The following is an 18,675-nucleotide window of genomic DNA, read 5'->3' on the forward strand; positions in this document are numbered from 1 at the left end:
AAAAACACAACAACAGCAACTTTGTGTCAGCGAAGACAAAGCCTTATGGCAGGTCTATACTACCATTTAAGTTTCAGAGTAACAGCCGTGTTAGTCTGTATTCGCAAAAAGAAAAGGAGTACTTGTGGCACCTTAGAGACTAACCAATTTATTTGAGCGTAAGCTTTCGTGAGCTACAGCTCACTTCATCGGATGCATACCGTGGAAACTGCAGCAGACTTTATATACACACAGAGAATATGAAACAATACCTCCTCCCACCCCACTGTCCTGCTGGTAATGGCTTATCTAAAGTGATCATCAAGTTGGGCCATTTCCAGCACAAATCCAGGTTTTCTCTCCCTCCACCCCCTCCACACAAATTCACTCTCCTGCTGGTGATAGCCCATCCAAAGTGACAACTCTCCACACAATGTGCATGACAATCAAGTTGGGCCATTTCCTGCACAAATCCAGGTTCTCTCACCCCCCCACCCCCCTCCGAAAAACCACACACACAAACTCACTATCCCGCTGGCAATAGCTCATCCAAAGTGACCACTCTCCCCACAATGCGCATGATAATCAAGGTGGGCCACCCCAAGCACAAATCCAGGCCTTCTCACCCCCCCCCCCCCACCTCCATACATACACAAACTCACTTTCCTGCTGTGTGTGTGTATGGAGGTGGGGGGGTGAGAAGGCCTGGATTTGTGCTGGGGGTGGCCCACCTTGATTACCATGCGCATTGTGGGGAGAGTGGTCACTTTGGATGAGCTATTGCCAGCGGGATAGTGAGTTTGTGTGTGTGGTTTTTGGGAAGGGGGTGGGGGGGGGGAGAGAACCTGGATTTGTGCAGGAAATGGCCCAACTTGATTGTCATGCACATTGTGTGGAGAGTTGTCACTTTGGATGGGCTATCACCAGCAGGAGAGTGAATTTGTGTGGGGGGGGTGGAGGGCGAGAAAACCTGGATTTGTGCTGGAAATGGCCCAACTTGATGATCACTTTAGATAAGCTATTACCAGCAGGACAGTGGGGTGGGAGGAGGTATTGTTTCATATTCTCTGTGTGTATATAAAGTCTGCTGCAGTTTCCACAGTATGCATCCGATGAAGTGAGCTGTAGCTCACGAAAGCTCATGCTCAAATAAATTGGTTAGTCTCTAAGGTGCCACAAGTACTCCTTTTCTTTTTGCGACTACCATTTAAGTCTATCTAACTTGCGGCACTTAGGGTTATGAAAAGGACACTTACCTGAGCAACGGAAATTAAAGCGATCTAAGCGCTGTCCACACCGGTGCTATGTCAACGGGAAACGCTCTCCCACCGACATAGCTTCTTACACCTCTCGCAGAGGTGGAGTAATTATGCCAGCAGGAGAGCACTCTCCCATCAGCATAGAGCTTCTTCATCGGACAGTGGCGCAGCTGCGTCGATGTAGTTCTTCTAGCGTAGACCTGCCCTAAAATAATCTTCATTCATCTCTAGCAGTTCCATCTCATTAATGTCTATAAACACTAGCATGATTTACTCTTAGTCATGCAATGGCTATGTGTAAATTTCAGCCTTTGTGTAGCTACATGCTATCCCCAGAAAAAGATGTACTCTTGGCTCTCTGCTGTTTCAGACATTATTCAGCGCTAACTCAGATTTGATTCCACACTGGGCAGGTGAAAAGCAGTGCATCTCTATACACAGTGCTGAGTTGCAGAGCAGCTTGGAAAGCACAGAGCTCATGCAGTCAAGTGCTCCTCTTTTGGTGGTATGGTTGTGCATTCAGGATTTGCAGAAAACCAGATATTATGCTACACACATTTGTATTTATGGTTTTCACTGATGTTTTTCATGGTCACTTTATACTTCCTCCTGGATGAAAATACAGTCGGATCATGAAAACTTGTGTTACTTAGAGCGTGTAAATGAAACCCTGCAGCACTATAAAAAACTCATGAAAATCCTACCCAGAAATGCACATACTAATACTTGTGTGCACTCCCCTATTTGATGAATCACAGCTCCTTGCGCTAGTTCAATTTGAGGGATTTCCCCCTGTCTACAAACCCACATAAGTGTCTGCCTATTATGGAATATCTTCTTATGTTGCCTCAAATAGAGAAGTAGTCTTAGCCACCCGTCTTACAAAAGCTTTCCTGAAAAATGTACTGACCTGGATTAACTACCATAGAAACTTGTCCTTCATTGGTGGCCTTGTTGCCTCCTTGATCATTCCTTGTTTTGAGGGCATCTATGTAGTTCAACGTGTGTCCGTGGAAATTACATCATGGAGGTGTACTCATTTCTCTGCTAGTTTTAAAAAAGTTTGCAGAGGGTATGCCTTCTCACCTCCTCAACAGTGTTTCTAAAGTGGCATATGTGGTTAAATGGGCTAGGAACAGTGACTGACTGGATCTGGGCAGAGGCTGAAAAATAGAGGAACTGCATAATTCTGAATGGCATGTTCAGAATCCATAACAAAGGGGAATATCCTTTAAAAATTGTATTTCCTGCATCACACCTGAGCTAAGAAGTTACAGTACCAAGAAAGCCCCTATAGCCCCATGGGACATCCATAAAATGTCTCAGCCTCTTTGAAGCTTTCTCAAGGAACAGGGATGTAGTATACTAGGTGCTCTATTAATAACTGTAAGTAAAAACATAATATTGAAAATCAGAACATTTCTAGTTGTACATTTAGGACTTATATGTGTATTTACACACTAGGTATAGTTAGAGATATATACAAGGCCAGTCAGCCCTATTTCTATTGCCTTGGATTGGTCATTTAGCAAATTATTGTACCCGTGAATGGTTTATGTCATATAGATAATGAACATGAAGTAATGCTGTATATTTTTTTGTACAGGTAAACCCAACTAATCATAGACTCCTGTTCGAAGTGTTTGACGAAAACAGATTGGTGAGTGTACTACTGTATTCCCCTTTGTGTGTGTTTTACTAATCACACAACTAAACATGGAAGTAACATAGCTCCTGAATCTTAGTTCCTGGAAATTTGGCATACCTTAAATTAAAGTTTATTTTGTTTCAGTGGTGTAAATATGTACATTATGGAAAGTAAAGTACGGTATATAAAGCAGGAATTTGACTGTTTTACTGGCTGAGCATTCATAACACTCATCTTGAACCAAAGTTGTCTTATTCGGTGGAGACATTTAGGGAAGGCATACTGCAATTACTTACTTTTTAAAATCTTCTTTGATATTTTTGATAAGATTAAATAGGTATGTAGGCAAAAATCTCTAAGGTCCGATTTTGCATATAGTTGATGTAAGACATCAATATAATCACAATTTATAGATGTATTTTGAGGAAACTTTAAAAAGCAGTCTTAGTGGAATAGCATACTGTGTGAGCCACTAACAGTATATTTAACAACACTTTATAACCGAGGATGTGGTGCTATAGCACAAAATATTCTGTTCCTTCAGATTAGATAAGTACAGTATGTCTCTATCAAACTTACTACATTGGGGGAAAATATGCCAGATATATTTTGGGTAGTTTGAATATCTTTTTGTTAATTAAAAAAATCTCTCTTTAAAAGGTAAGTTTTTTTTTTTCTTTCAGCTTCATCAAAGCAAATATTAATGTAATGCAAGGAAAATTATATAAACTCTGTATAGGTAACCTTTTTCAGGGGGGAGAAATCCAGAGGGCCACTCATTTAATGTTGTGAGGAAGTACAGTAACAAATCCGTGTCACGGATATATGAAGACTCTGTGGTGATCAGTGTACTGAGAGGCATTTAATGGGTGTTGAAATTGGAATAATCTGTTTGACAAGCGCAGGTCTCTACCATTTGAACTAGTGGAGAATCTTGATAAACTCTTGCTAGTTGTAGGCTTTTTATCTTTTCTGCAGGCCAGCCGGCAGAGTGGAATAATATCAGAAAACTTGAACAAGTTCTATGCGAACCAGCAGAGGGTAGTGATGCACACAGTCAGACCAGTATGTGACAGTATAGTGGTGGTCGTTGAAAAGACATTTTTCAACCATTACCACACAGGGACATCTGAGAGGTAGCAGTTTCCCTTATATCTCATACTAGTGTGTGGTAACTTTGCACCCTTTTATTCTGAACCAATGTATGTATTAAAAAAGAGCACTTATGGTTAAATATATATTAGGATTCCAGGTTATGTGCCTAGAATGAGGGAGTATTGAATTGAGTCCTCTACGATTAATTTCTGTAGCATGAGTATATTTTTAGGATCCAAAACAGCTTACTATGTTTGTCTGTTTTCTGTTACAATTTATGCTGGAATATATACCTACTTGTAAAGCTTACAGTTGTAAGATGTGCCCCAAGAATAATTCTTTTGTTTGTTCATCTTGTTTCTAAACCACCGGAGAGTTGTTTGTGATTGCAGTAGGTTCCCCCCAATCCGTGGTTGCAAATTTAGTCTTTAGTAGAAAAGAGAGACTTGCTTACTTAAATAGCACAGAAACATGCTGTTATCTGAAAAGTGTGTTAAAATAATACTAACACCTGTGCTTGCACAAGGCAATCTACAGTGCTGTTACTGCGTAGCAGATACCGATGTTTTTCTCATTGTTGGCTCATAGTCCGGTTAAAACAATAGAGGATTGTACTGGCCCTTGGCAGTTTTATCATTTAAACCAACTTCCATTTCTCTTGTACTTGGTTGTTTTCTGTATTTGAAAACAAGCTGTTGTAAAACAGTGGTTTAAATGTCTAGATCTAGTATTGACCCAACACCTATAAGTGTAGAGCTGTTGAAAAAACTAATTCTTTGGAGCTTTCATAGGACCACGTTGCCACTTGTTGAACTGAGGTTATTTAGTTTATCTCTTTTGTAGAGAAACTTTTTGTTTAAACAGATGTTGTTTCTGATTCATGCGAAAATGCTCTAAAACTTTAGTGCACCTCAGCTATGACAGCCCCTTTTTAAACACTGAGATTCTGCTATGTGGCAGGGCTGAATCTGGATGTTTATTTTAATTTTTGATTGTAACCCATATGTTCTTCTTTTGAGATCTTTTGGCTCTTAGCAAGCATAGCTATACTCCATGCTGGCAATCGGACTTGTGGTAATATTGCTAACTTTCTCATTGGAAGGCTGCCAGCGTTGGGCAGCGTTTCTGTGCGGCGCTCAAGTCAAATCATTACAAAACTACATGCACACCCTTCTTCAGTTTTCGCTCGTCTTTGCTGCCTGGTAAAACAGAAAAAGAAACTGTCTCCTGCCATCTTGTTCATTTCTGCTGCTATCCTTGTCTGAGAAGTCTTTGTCATGTGTAAGGTTTCTTTGTTGCGATTTCTAAGGGAAGAAAAGGATCTGTATGTAGGATGAGTAGGTTATGCTGTGTTTACAATGGTAATGTGAAGGTTGTGGATTTTTTCCAGAGTGATTAGTTTGTTACTTAACCTTTTAAAGAACCAGGAAAAAAATCCTAGAGTATTAACCATGGACTAATATTAATTTATGTTCTACCATGGTAGCCTAATGCTGTAGTATTAGGGGGTTGACAGATGAAGCCTGAATTTGTCTACTTGATCCAGTTTTGTTCTTCTCAATCTGCATTGTGAAGTCCACTTTTAACACTTAAAGAGCTTTTGTTGCAGTTAACGTTTTTGTACAAAAGTGGTCTGTGAATGTGATGTGGCTTAGATTTATATCAGTGCCGAGTGTGCTTGCTGCCTTAGTCAGCTGTGAGAGCTCTCCCGCGGGGGCAGCTCTTTTCTGATGGAAAAGGAGCAGCTGTGAAGGTGCTGTTTCAGGCTCTTGCTGGTATTAAAAAAAAAAAAAAACAACCAACACACAACTAGCTTGCAGTGGAGAGGGGGAACCAGGTCATGTGACTCTAACCATCCTACCCTATGTCACAGTGTGTAGGAGCACTGATTGCTCTTATCCAATCATGCCTGGAATGCTGCTTGCCACTTGGGCTATTTCTGCTATCTGTCGCTATCAGTGCTGCAGTGCTAACAGTTTGGCAGATGGGACACTTTTTCTTGGAGTTTGTCTTTGTTTTTAACTTCTGGCAGTGCCTGAATTGTTGCTGTTCTCCCTCTCTCCCTTTCTTCTCTTTGTTAAACCATGGCCCATCGGCTGCGGTTTCATTTTGGCTCTGGACGAAGCAACACAGCCCCTGAATCTGAGATCCTAGAGCGAGAGAGAGAAGATGACTTTTTCATGGCTTTCCACACTTTGCCAAGAAGAAACAGTCCTCATCCTTTCTCCCGACATGGAGCGGATTATGGTGGCGGAGATTTGCAAGAAGTGGGCTGCTTAAAAAGAAGCACATCTATGTTTATTCCTCAGCTGCTGAACAATATTGATGTGCGTCCAACAAGGAGCTCATCTATGCAGATCTCTCTTCAGCGCAAAGCTGTGAACGGCTGTGCTGATGAGTGTGGAGCCCCAGAGTCTCCTGAGGAGACTCTTCCATGTAAATTCTCAGACTTCAGGGAGCATTACACATGCTCAGTTGACAGCCATTCTTTTTCTCCAAGCAGTCCACAAGTAACCCCAGAGAATTCTCCACCCAGGATGCCTGAAGAGATTGGGCAACCGCTTAATGGAGCTGTTTCCTGTAATCACAGAATATTTTGTACAATTCCTTCCAATAACCAGAATGATGCTGCTGCAACTACTGCCCAAGAAGATGAAGCAAGTGAAGCGGCTTCAGGGTTAAACATAAGTGGTGTAAGAATTCAGCATCGTGCTTCAAGCGCAGATATGCATCAGGTTATGCTATTGCCATTTGGTTCCGAGGTTCAGAATAACGCCCTTGCCTCTGAACCCAGACGCTGGTCTTTGCAGCATCTGCCAGATATGTCAGCAAATTCAGGGAAAAAGTTATTTGTTTTCCAGTTGCAGCAATCGCAGGCAAGTGATACAGGTACAGGAAGCGACTATAATTTTGGTTTTACTGGAACAAAAGGGAATAGATTGGTCAGGTATCCTCGCATACGGCTGGAGAGGAGTACTTCCTACCCTGTCCAGCCGCAACCAGAACAAATTAGCCCTGTAGAAGACAGAGGGAATTCAGAACTGCATACAAATAGCAGAAATGGGTCAGAAATATCTAGAAGCAATTCGGTAGAGAGGATTCCTCAAGGGCAGGGATGCTTGTTTAAAATCAGACCAGATCAAAACACAAGGCAGCAACACTTCAGAATTCTTGTAACCCGTGGTACTGAAGAACAAAATCAAGTTCCTGATGAAGACAGCCCTGATACCTCTGGGCCTACAGTGACCAGTGCCGCGGTAAGTAACATGCTGAAAATGCTTCTCCTTGTGTTCTATCAAAACTTAAATGGTAAAAAAGAAAAGCTACTGAATTTTAGGTAAGTAAAGAATTTCACTCATTAATACTGGTAAGATCTACAGTTCTCTGGAACAATCTGTAAAGCATCCCTAACTCTAACCTAAAATAGTTTTGCTTCCAGTTATGATTACATCCAGTGCAATGTTTTGTTGGAGTCCTAGTGTCTCACATGTTTAACTCAGTGTTACGTCAGCTGAAGAGTTTTAAAAAATTGGAACACCCAAGTGTCACTATTTGCTTTTATTTCTTTATTAGTTTGCTAAGTCCTTGCTGTACAAAGAATTACATTTGTGAAACATGCTTCAATGCTTTCCATATTATTTTAAAAATATATGTAAAAATGAAATTGAAATATACTAGCAGTTCAGGACTTTGTGGGGACAGAAATCGGTAAAGAAATCAATTTTGTTTTCTCAGTACCAAGTGGTGAGAATTGTTTTATTTCAAAGAATGCTTTTGCTCTTGACCTTCTTTAAAATAAAAACTTTTCACATTGTCCTTTCAGTGTCATATGAAATGTGATCAAACTACTGTAAATGCAACTTAGGCATAATTTATTACAATATCTTATAATATAGCTTTGGTGTGGAAGATGATATACAATCTTCTTATAATGCTTATTTCTCACATAATATATGAGAGAGAGATGAAGTTCTATAATGTTTTTTGAAACATACTTTATAGGCCCATGCGTGGGTAAAACTTACAGGGGCATGGGGAGTCATTTGCTTGAATTGCTGTGCAGTGCAATTTAACACTGCCCACTTGAGTTTCTAAGCTCAATGATGCTGTATATAGAATAGTAAGTACCCTATCTCCAGCTGTGAAAACAGACTCACAAGATCAGCTTTTGGCCTTTATTGCTTGTGTGTGTTCTCATTCTCTCATGCGCTCTTTCAGTGAAATGTAGTACAGAAAGACAGCTGCTAACTACAGCAAGACCATAAGATGACTCTGCAGCTTTCATAGCAAAAACTAACAGTATGAAAGTTACTCCAAGATAACTTTCTTTTTAGCACGTCAGTGTACGTTTTTAACACATGGACACGAATAACTAGCCCTCACAGCCTTTGTGGGGAAAATTCTTCTTTTCTGCTATATACCATATCACACCCTTTCTGTATAAATTGCTAAATGTGTTTGCTGTCAGCCTGTGAATATTTTACATTCAGAATATTCCTGCTGAAAACTTCTTTTGTTTGGATTTCACTATCACATTCAACAACATGTTAAAACATTTGTTCTTTCATTTAAAACACTTTTTTTTATTTTGAGAAGTTTTTATCTTGTTTACATTAGAGTTAAGGCTTTGAAGTGTAAACTTCTTATCAGGCCACAGATATTCCTGAAGACTTGAGGATGTTTGAATCCTGGATTTTGGGAGAAAAGGGGCCAGCTGTGAAGTTTTACTTCAGTTTTAACTTTTCCAAAGTTCGGGATTATTTACATCCAGGGTTTTGGTTCAGGCCCCTCTCTTCTCTTCTACAAGTACACTTGATATTCTTTAGATACCCGCATCCCACATCCAGTGGGCTGCCCACAGCTCTTCATCTTAAACCATTACTCCACATCACCCAAGTCCTATGTCTAAACCGCCATTTTCCACTCGTTATCCCTGGTTTATTTCCAGCACTGTAAATATCATATAAATGCTTCCATAAATCAGGGAGTGGAAGAAGATTTGGACACAATCCGATTTGTGTAACTTCCCAAAAGGTTGTTCATCCCCACTTCATTGTCCCTGCAACAGTACCCATCTCTGTTAGACAGGAGAAAGGAATCCCTGAAATCTCTCCTGAACTTGGCCTCCATTATAACAATATATTTATGTTTTGGGGTATAAATATATAGATTTTTCTAAACCAGTTATACTGCATGCTACTGAGTGAACTCATGGCAATCAGGTTTAGCCTCACGCACAGTGAGTCAGTCAGTCGTGTACCTTGGCAGTTGCAGAGGCACTCAGTCTAAACAGGATTTAAAATCTTTATTGCATATAGGTTTCCTTAATTAAGACTTCTTAAAGATATATCCTACTTTTCTGACGTTATTTCTAGTGAGCCCAGAAATGTTTTGGGTGGAGGCAGTTTACTAGGCACATTTTACTAGGTGGAGGAAAGCTGGACAATGAAAAAAAGTTAAGAATGAAAGGTTTTCTTTATTTAGTCTACACACACAATGTTTTTCAGTGGAGTGTCATTTTTAATTCATCCCTTACAAGTTTGTTTTGATAGCTCACATGATGATGAAAAATTGTGTGCAGAAATTTATTGTTTCATTAAACTGGGAAGAAAAGTTTTTCCTGTTAAAACTCTTAGGGTAAAATAATTTCTAGACTCTTCCAGTTAAGCTAGTTTGTGTGTATTTGATTGATATAGGGCATGGGCCCTGGACTGTAGACAGCAGCTGCTATAGCCTTATTTATCTTGAGTGAAAACATTCATGCGGGCGTCTGCAGTCCTACTGCTACCAAGTGTTTATGATCTTTCAAATATCTTCTGTTTTAATCAGAAGTGTTTTTGGGCAGGCAGGATGTATTTCATTCAGTTATCATGAAATATTAGATAAAATAAGAATATATGATCAACTTAAAAACCATTTATTGGAAGTCTCGGTAGATTCTTTGTGTTACTCTGATAGTTTATATGGAGTATGAAAGTTTTCATGCTGTGTGTGTCTGCATATTAAAAATGAAGTTATTCTGCCTATTGATATGTTCGTGTTTATATTATTGGGTTTTTGTACATGTATGCTAGAAATACTGTGATAACTGAACATAAAAAATCCCATGTAAGGGGTAGCTGGTGTTGGAGAATATCCAAGTACTCCCGTGGGCATTTGTTATTGTTAAGACCAAAAATGCAAAATATCTTGACAAATAAAATATTGTAGTATTGTATTGTATTTACTGAGAAGGAAGACCTAACCCCTCCAGGGTTTTGGAATGCAGTCCTGCAGTTGTCACAACTGAACTTTCATTCTTTTTCTTCCTTCCTCAGGAATATCTTTCTAATCAGATCCAACTATTAAGGTAGTCACTAAGTCCCACTGAAAATTGTCTAAATTTTGCTGTGGGAAAATTATGAGCTTGGAACTACTCTTTAGTTGGCTTTTTAAATGGGTTTTCTTGAGACTACCTTCTTTTAAAAATCTAAATTTCTACAAGTTTCTGATACAACCAGAATCTTTATCTGTTTATGTTTATACACGTATATCTGTACTATACAAGCAAAGGTATGTTACTACATACTTACGCAATGCTATCCTGTGCCCATTGAAATCAGTGGCAAAAATCACATTAACTTCAGAGAAAACAGGATTGAGCTGAAAATAATATGTTCTAATATACAATCTCACTTCCTCCTTAATGGCGTTCTTGGTGGCATATATGAAAAAAATAAAACATTATAAACAGATATTTTAAGAGAGAGCTGGACTATACTTTTTACTATATATATAAAAATGTGGTTGATATTTGACTGTAATTTCTGTATATTAGGATTTTCTAATTACTATTTAAAAATTATATTTTTAAAAGAATACCTATTTCCAATGTACTAATTAGCCATTAATGGAAACATAAGAAATACTAGAAATGAACTGATCAGCTTATCTAGTTTATTTTAAAAATTTCTGCTCTTTTCAGATAACTGCATCAGAATATACTCTTATGGTATGTCTACACTGTATGCCTCCACATACGTTTTTGCCCAAACACCATTACCATCCACATGCACAACCCTCAGGCAAGGGTTTATTTGCACTTTGAACCTGCGCTTGCTTGCACAGAATTAAAACCTGAGCTGTGCTTTATCTCTGTCTGGAACCCCTTTGCTGTGAGGGTGCAGACAAATACTTAATCACTCAAATACTAATAGTCTTCCATTGCCTTGCTGCTATTCAGATTCTCCCACAATTGATAGAATTGACTGGGAAAGAATGCTAGAGCATCTCAGCACACAGAATCACAGGATATTCCCCCAGAGAGACACAGACAAATGCAAAAAAGTGAGGACACAGTGACACGGGTAGGGCTTTGCTGTGGTCAATGCTCACACTTGGGGTAGGCTAACCTGTGTGCTCAGACCTGGGTGCCAATCACCTGGGCTAACTGTGCAGTGTCCCTACCCTAATACCTCTTCCCTTCTCCATTGTTTGTTTTCAGAAGATGGGAACATAGACAACTAATGTTCAATTTGCAAACTCCCACTTGCAACAGATTCTCGCTCCTATTTAATTTATTTGTATCTGTTTTATACTTGGAGTATTTTGAGCTGCAGTCTCTTCAAGGCCTCCTACCCACTTAAAATATTCAAACATCAGCATTTTAAATGTTCTTGACTGGGGCCAAGTAACTGTAAATTTATCCAGAAAGTACTGAAATAAATTATTAATAAGGTTGTTCAAACCTGGAGCATAATAAGGTGACAAGTAATAGCCAACATGGATTTGTGGAGAACAAATTGTGTGAAAACAATCCTCCTTTGACCGAGTAACCAGACTAGTGGGGGTGGAGTGGGGATAAGGCAGAAGCAGACGTGTTATATCTGGACTTTAGTAAAGTGTTTGGTACAGTCCCACATGACATTCTCAAAAGCAAATTAGGGAAATATGGTCTAAATAAAACTACTGTAGGGTGAGTGGACAACTGGTTGAAAGACCATATGTCAGTGGTTTGCTCTCAAACTGGGAGGACATAACTAATGAGGTCATTCAGGGGTCTGGGACTATTCAATATTTTCATTAACACCATGGATAATGGAGCGGAGAGCGTGCTTATAAAATTTGTGGATGGCACCAAGCTGGAAGGGGATCTCAAACATTTTGGAGGACAGGATTCAAATTCAAAATGACCTTGAAAAATTGGGGAATTGGTCTGAAGACAAATGCGAAGTACCTCACTTCGGAAGGAAAAATCAAATGCACAGCTACAAAATGGGGAATAACTGGCTAGGTGGTAGTATTGTTGAAAAGGATCAGGGGGTTAAAGTTGACAAATTGGATAAGTCAATAATGTGATGCGGTTGCAAAACAGGCAAATATCTTTCTGAGGTGTATTAACAGGAGAGTAGGATGTAAATAGGATGTATTTGTTCCACTCTATTCGGCACTGGTGAAGCCTCAGCTGCAGCAGTGCCCGCCAGTTTTGACTCCCACAGCTCAAGAATGACTGGAATAAATTGAAGAGAATTCAGAGAGCAATAAAAATAAGAGGTTTGGGAAAAATAACCTATGAGGAAAGCTTAAAAGAACTGGGTATGTTTAGTCTAGAGAAGAAAAGACTGAAGGGGGGGGGATGTAAGTCTTCAAATATATAAAAGGTTGTTATAAACAGGATCGTCACCAATTGTTCCTCTTGTCCACCGAGGGTAGCACAAGAAGTAATCTTAGTTTGCAGGATGGGAGATTCAGGATATATATTAGGAAAAACTTTCTAACTGTGAGGACAGTAAAACAATACCTAGGCAGGTTGTGGAATTGTTATTATTAGAGGTATTTAAGAACAGGTTGGACAAATGCCTGTCCACTATGGCCTAGGTTTACTTAATCCTGCTGCAGAGAGGAGGATGGACAGTATGGCCTCTTGAGGTCCCTTCTAGCCCTGCATTTCTATGATTCTATGAAATCAGGATGTATAGAGAGGGTAAAGATTTGTGCTCTTGAGACTTACATAAAATGAGTAATTGACAATGGAGAATTGTATGGCTACAGTGTCAGTGAGGATTTCTTCGTTTGTTGTCTTGTTACCAGAATCCCAAGGCTTTATAGAATGGCATTTGAAAGTTGTCTTGTGTATGTGTTTGTCTCTAAGGTGCCACAAGTACTCCTTTTCTTTTTGCGAATACAGACTAACATGGCTGTTACTCTGAAACTTGTGAATGTGTGTTTGTAAAACAGGGGTATTACATTCTAAATGTTTTCTTAATATTCTTTGTCTGACCATCTCTTTCCAGAGTCCCAACTTTTTTGCTTTTTACACCTCTTGGAGACAAACTTGCTACTACTTGTTCTTACAGCATTGGCTGCCTTAGGTTTTATGTGTAGAAGCTCATTTGGCGGGTTTCTGAAGCTTTTGAGCTCTCTAAATAAGAGGTGCCTGCAAGTTACCGTAATCATGGAAAGCCACTACTGATGGACAGTTAAACTGGCGTTTCTTTAAGCCACTTGGAGAACCAGAAGAGTTCATTGCCCCCTGATCATACCAGAAGTCATTTATTTGTATTTTCTATTATCCTGACTACCACTTCAGGGACACGCTGCCAATTCCACTGCTAGTCAGTGTGCTGGGAGCCACGGGTGACCGTGAAACTTGATTATACTGGTGGCTGAGTGTTTTACTAACGTAGACCATAAAAGCGTAGTAGCATCTAATGTTGCTAATTGTTCATGTAAAGACAATATCACTGTATGCTGTATATATGATTGCGAATATGTATTTGCACACAGTATTCAACAAAGTAAAGCCTTTTAGCCACCTACCAGCCCTGCAGTGGTCTTGGGAATGAGATCTGAGTGCTTATATCCAGGAATAAACTGCAGATCTCTTGCACGGAGCACCCCTACATTTCAATAGCCAAGCCACCAAGAAAATGGCATTAGCTCAGTCTCGTTTGTCAAAAGTGTGTTGTGACTGGGATGTACTGTTTGCTAATTGATATGTAGTCTTAATTGTAAAGGGAAATAATCAATTTCACTCACTGTGAAGGTGGGATTGTTTTGTTGCCTGTTTGGTTGGTTGTGTGTTGTTGGAGCACCATGCTTCAAGGTTCCTCCACTGTGCTAACACACATGATCTGTTGAGAGCCAGAGTGTTTTCACCTGGCCAGTGTTACTGTAAAGAAGAATGTCTATGATATGGAGGGATGAAATGTGCCCCCCCCCGCGAAGAAGAACATTTCAAAAAAGGCACAGCTGGGGATTAAAAAAATGCAGCATAGTTAAATAGAAAAGATGTATTATTGTACTTCTGTGCCTTAGATGTCACCTGTGTAGACAGGTGGATTGGTCCCTCTTCTCTGTGGAAATCAGATAGGTCGCAACTAATAGCTGATCATTTTGAAATGGGTAGTGACATCTGTATACTTGAGCTCTTTTTATTCTCTCCCCCCCCCCCCCCCCAAAAAAAAGTACAACGTCACTGGATTATTTGGAAACCGATTCACCCAAAGAGTGCTCATGAAGGAGGCAGCATTCCAAGAAATAATATATCAGGCCTTCTATGCAGGCAACAACAGCAAATGAGGCAAATTCTACAGTTGTTTCAAACTAGGGCGAAAAGGCTCAGGAGTCTCTGATGGCAAAATCCTTATCTTTCAATCTTATATCTCCTGTCATGTAATAGACTTCTGTAAGGCATTTGACTTGGTATTGCACAACATTTTGATTAAATTATAATGATATAAAATTAACATGGCACACCTTAAATAGATTTAAAAGCTGGCTAACTGGTAGGTCTGAATGTAATTGTAAATGGGGAATCATCATTGAGTGCTTGAGTTTCCAGTGGAGTTCCACAGGGTTTGGTTCTTGCCCCTGGGCTGTTTAACATCTTTATCAATGACCTGGCAGAAAGCGTAAAATCGTCACTGATAAAGTAAACACAGAAATTGGGGGAGTGTTGAATAATGAAGATAACTGATCACTGATGCTGGGCAAACTGGTTCACTTGGTAAGCTAGGCACATACAAACAATTTAAGTTTTAATACAGCTAAATGTATTCATCTAGAAACTAAGAAAGTAGGTCATACTTACAGGATGTGGGACTCTGTCCTGGGAAGCAGTGACTCTGAAAAAGACACAGAGGTTGTGGAGGATAATCAGCTGAACATGAGCTCCCAGTGTGATTTTGGGGTCAAAAGGGCTAATGTTATCCTTGGATGAAAACGAGAATCTTGAGTAGGAGTAGAGAGGTTATTTTACCTCTGTATTTGGCAGTTGTGTGACCACCGCTGGAATACTGTGTCCAGTTTTGGTGTCCACAGTTTCAGAAGAATGTTGATCAATTTGGAGAGCGTTCAGGGAATAGCCACAAGCATGATTAAAGAAAAGGAGTACTTGTGGCACCTTAGAGACTAACCAATTTATTTGAGCATGAGCTTTCGTGAGCTACAGTGAGCTGTAGCTCACGAAAGCTCATGCTCAAATAAATTGGTTAGTCTCTAAGGTGCCACAAGTACTCCTTTTCTTTTTGCGAATACAGACTAACACGGCTGTTACTCTGAAACCAAGCATGATTAAAGTATTAGAAAATATGTCATATACTGATAGACTCATGGAGCTTAATTTATTTAGCTTAACAAAGAGGGAGGGTTATGGGGTGACGTGGTCACAGTTTATAAGTACAAGTATGTAATAATGTCTAGCAGAGAAAGGTATAACATGATCCATTGGCTGGAAGTTGAAGCTAGACAAATTCAGACTGGAAATAAGGAATAAATTTTTAACAGTGAGGGTACTTCACCTTTGGAACAATTTACCAACGTCGTGGTGGAGTCTTCAACTTTTTAAATGAAGATTGGATTTTTTTTTTTCTAAAAAGTATGCTCCAGGAATTATTTTGGTGGATCTCTGTGACTCGTGTTCTACAGAATGTCAGACTAGATTATCACAATGGCCTTGGGATTTATGAATCTCTGTCCTTCATGTCCTGTTAATGTAACAGCCATTTTCTTCCCAAACCTTCTACTAAAAATTGCTGGGGATGCACGTTAGATCCCATTAGACTGCAGAAAAGAGGATTCCTTACCTAGTAATTCCTTCCTGTAGTCCAGACCCACCAGTGCTAACATCTAACAGTCAGTATGTAGGCAACAAATGTCTGTGCATATTTGTGTTATGGCTTGTTGTTCATGTTTAATTGTTGAGATGTGTTGAGAGGAAAGGGGAGCGAAGGGAGTGAAAATGCTATTGGTAGTTATCTGCCTGATTTGAAGGCGGAACTAATCTATCTACTCTGGTGGAACAAAGCTGCAGGAAGTATTAACAGGCAAACATATTTTTGATTCACTCATTTGTTTTTTCCTCTTTCAAATAAATGAAGCCCTGCTGAGACTAATAAGAGACAACATAAGCTTTGCATTTAAATAATTCTCTTCTAGGCCATGGCAAGTCCAAGAGAGTCTATATGCTGAGATAGGGTTTAGATGCTAACCTGGTGTGATCTATTGCAGAGCATTGCAAGATAAGTTTTCTGCATCTTTAAAGGCCAAATATAAATGAAAATGGCTTTCCTCAGCCCAATTTAATATTGTAAAGATGTGACTTATTTCAAGCAAGCTCACCTTACCAGTTTACTCACCGAGATGGGAAACCCAACTTCCCCTTAATTTCACTCTTCTTGTTGAATCCTATAATCAGTCACCAGCCTGCCCCAGGCTCCCCATGGCACTTCCTTTTCCTAGCATGCTTCATTGTCTTCAGCTGGCCCAGCTCTCCTATGTTTCAGGTGTCTGAGTATAGGGAGCAGTGGTCTTTCTGGTCTGGGAAGAGGATTAACTGCTTCCCTTTCAACTTCTGGAAAGAGTCTATAGACACTATCAAGGAATTTGAAGAACAAATAGACAAAATGATTTAAAGACAAATGGTGTTTCTTATGTACTTCAGAGAATTTTAATTATTTATTCATCCATCTTGTTCTTGAGTGGAAGATGAAATAGGTTAGGACCAACCCTCACTCCATTCAAATTGCACAGACGGCAAAGATGATAGTTTTCTTTTTGTATGTATGTATATATGTATGTTTGTTGCTCTTACCTATTGTACAAGGATATAGAGAGAGTTTTCATTGCAAAAAGCCAAATCCAGATGCATTCACATGCCCGATGTCCCTGAAATGGGAGATGAAAGCGATTATGGATGAGCAGAGCTGAATATTTTTGCTGCTTCCTTTTTAAAAACTTGTATTAAATTTTCCAGTCTTTGTAAAACACTCCAAGGCCTTAAATAGCACAAAGCAGTGAATTGTCAAAATGTCAACAGAATGTATCGTGCTTTTCTTCCTCCCAGCAGCATAGTCTTGAGCCTATGGAGATGCTCCCCTCCATACTGGAGTAAGTCACTTTAAAGCCAAACCTGACCTCCAACAAAACCCTCTGGGGGCAGAGGGCTATCTGGTACATGAACTAGGAGAGGGGGCCCAAATTGGGTTGTGTGCCTCTTTTCAGGGAAGAAGGATGAGGGAGGCAACTTCATTGATTTCAATGAGAGCTGAAGGTATATAGTACCTTGCAGGTGGTTTCTATCTTGCAAAATCAGGAAGCATCATTCCTATAATACATTTATCAACAACTAGGTAGTTTTTTTGTTTTGTTTTTTTTAAAGACTCAAGCACTGAAAATGCTGTGTCTGCTCTTTATCCCCAGCCCTCCACAAAGTTTCCCTGGAGTCTGTTCCACACTCTGATAGATGTCCCTTTTGGACGTTGTTTTTCCTGAAAGTCCAGACTTTCCTCATTAATCTATAAAGCAACCAGAATAAAAGCTTGAATAGGAGTTCTGGAAATAATATCACTTTTTATAACAATAATAAAACATTTGCTCTGCATGGAAAATTTGTATGTTGAGTTTCAGCCCAGAGTGATCTTTTTTGTAAAAAAAATAAAACTGAGTTTATAAGACACTTGGTTTATAATGGAAATAATGACACAGAATTTTAACAGTGAAGGTGCCAGTCAGAGTGACTTCAGCATAGATACATCAACAGAACATCCTAGACATCCATACACCTATACAGTGTTACTTAGTTTGTGATATCAAACGAGGGTACACATTTGATAAAAGGCACCAAATAATATAAAATTTAATAAATGGTGTTTGGGTTTTTTTTGGCTATTTGTTTCACAGAGACTGCTCTAAAGCCAGCAGTTTATCTCCTGTTTTATTTTAATTCTTTCCTGATTATCTCTCTGTAGAGCATGGTGTTAAATAAGTTCATTTGAAATATGCTGATTTTTTTTTCAGTTAAGATACTTATTGTAGCCTCTAGATGCTACACATAAGTAATGAAAAAAGAGTATGTTAGTGACATTGGCTCCGCAAACTGCTAAAACTCAACCCTGTGTGTGTCATCTCCACTTTTTGGCAAAATCCTGAGTGAACAGATAGGCTGGGCAACTCTGACAGGATCTTCGGGGTACAACCTGAAATGGCATACCGCTGTGCTCCCTTAACTCTCCGGCCTGGGCTGTCTCTCACAATGCTTAGCTAGCGCCAAGCAGCAAACCCCTCCAGGCTCTGTTATCATTCAGCACAACCACATATGGAGCCCCACACCCAGCTAAATTCCATGAATGCTCCCTGAGCCACTCATGAATCCCACAAAGAATGGCACTAGCAAATCTACCAAGCCCCGAGCCTTGCACCCCAAAAACTTTACCA

The 18,675-nt window shown here is 39.6% G+C and overlaps 1 protein-coding gene across 6 annotated transcripts in view; it reads left to right on the forward strand.

Moving 5' to 3' along the window:
- The window catches only part of NEDD4L (NEDD4 like E3 ubiquitin protein ligase), a 374,946-nt gene that overhangs the window by 175,039 nt on the left and 181,232 nt on the right, over positions 1-18,675 (forward strand). For 4 of the 6 annotated variants that reach the window (XM_084629494.1, XM_084629492.1, XM_084629493.1 and 1 more), the window contains one exon: positions 2,845-2,898. Coding sequence is in view for 4 of the 6 variants with exons in the window: in XM_084629492.1 (XP_084485618.1) it covers positions 2,845-2,898 (54 nt within the window). In the remaining 2 variants the exon portion in view is untranslated. Of the gene's footprint in view, positions 1-2,844; positions 2,899-6,050; positions 7,239-18,675 lie in introns of those variants that run through there. The other 2 variants (XM_084629490.1, XM_084629491.1) reach the window with 2 other exon arrangements.

Source organism: Lepidochelys olivacea (genome assembly GCF_965140295.1).
Source record: "Lepidochelys olivacea isolate rLepOli2 genome assembly, chromosome: 5".
NCBI classification, from domain to species: Eukaryota; Metazoa; Chordata; order Testudines; family Cheloniidae; genus Lepidochelys; species Lepidochelys olivacea.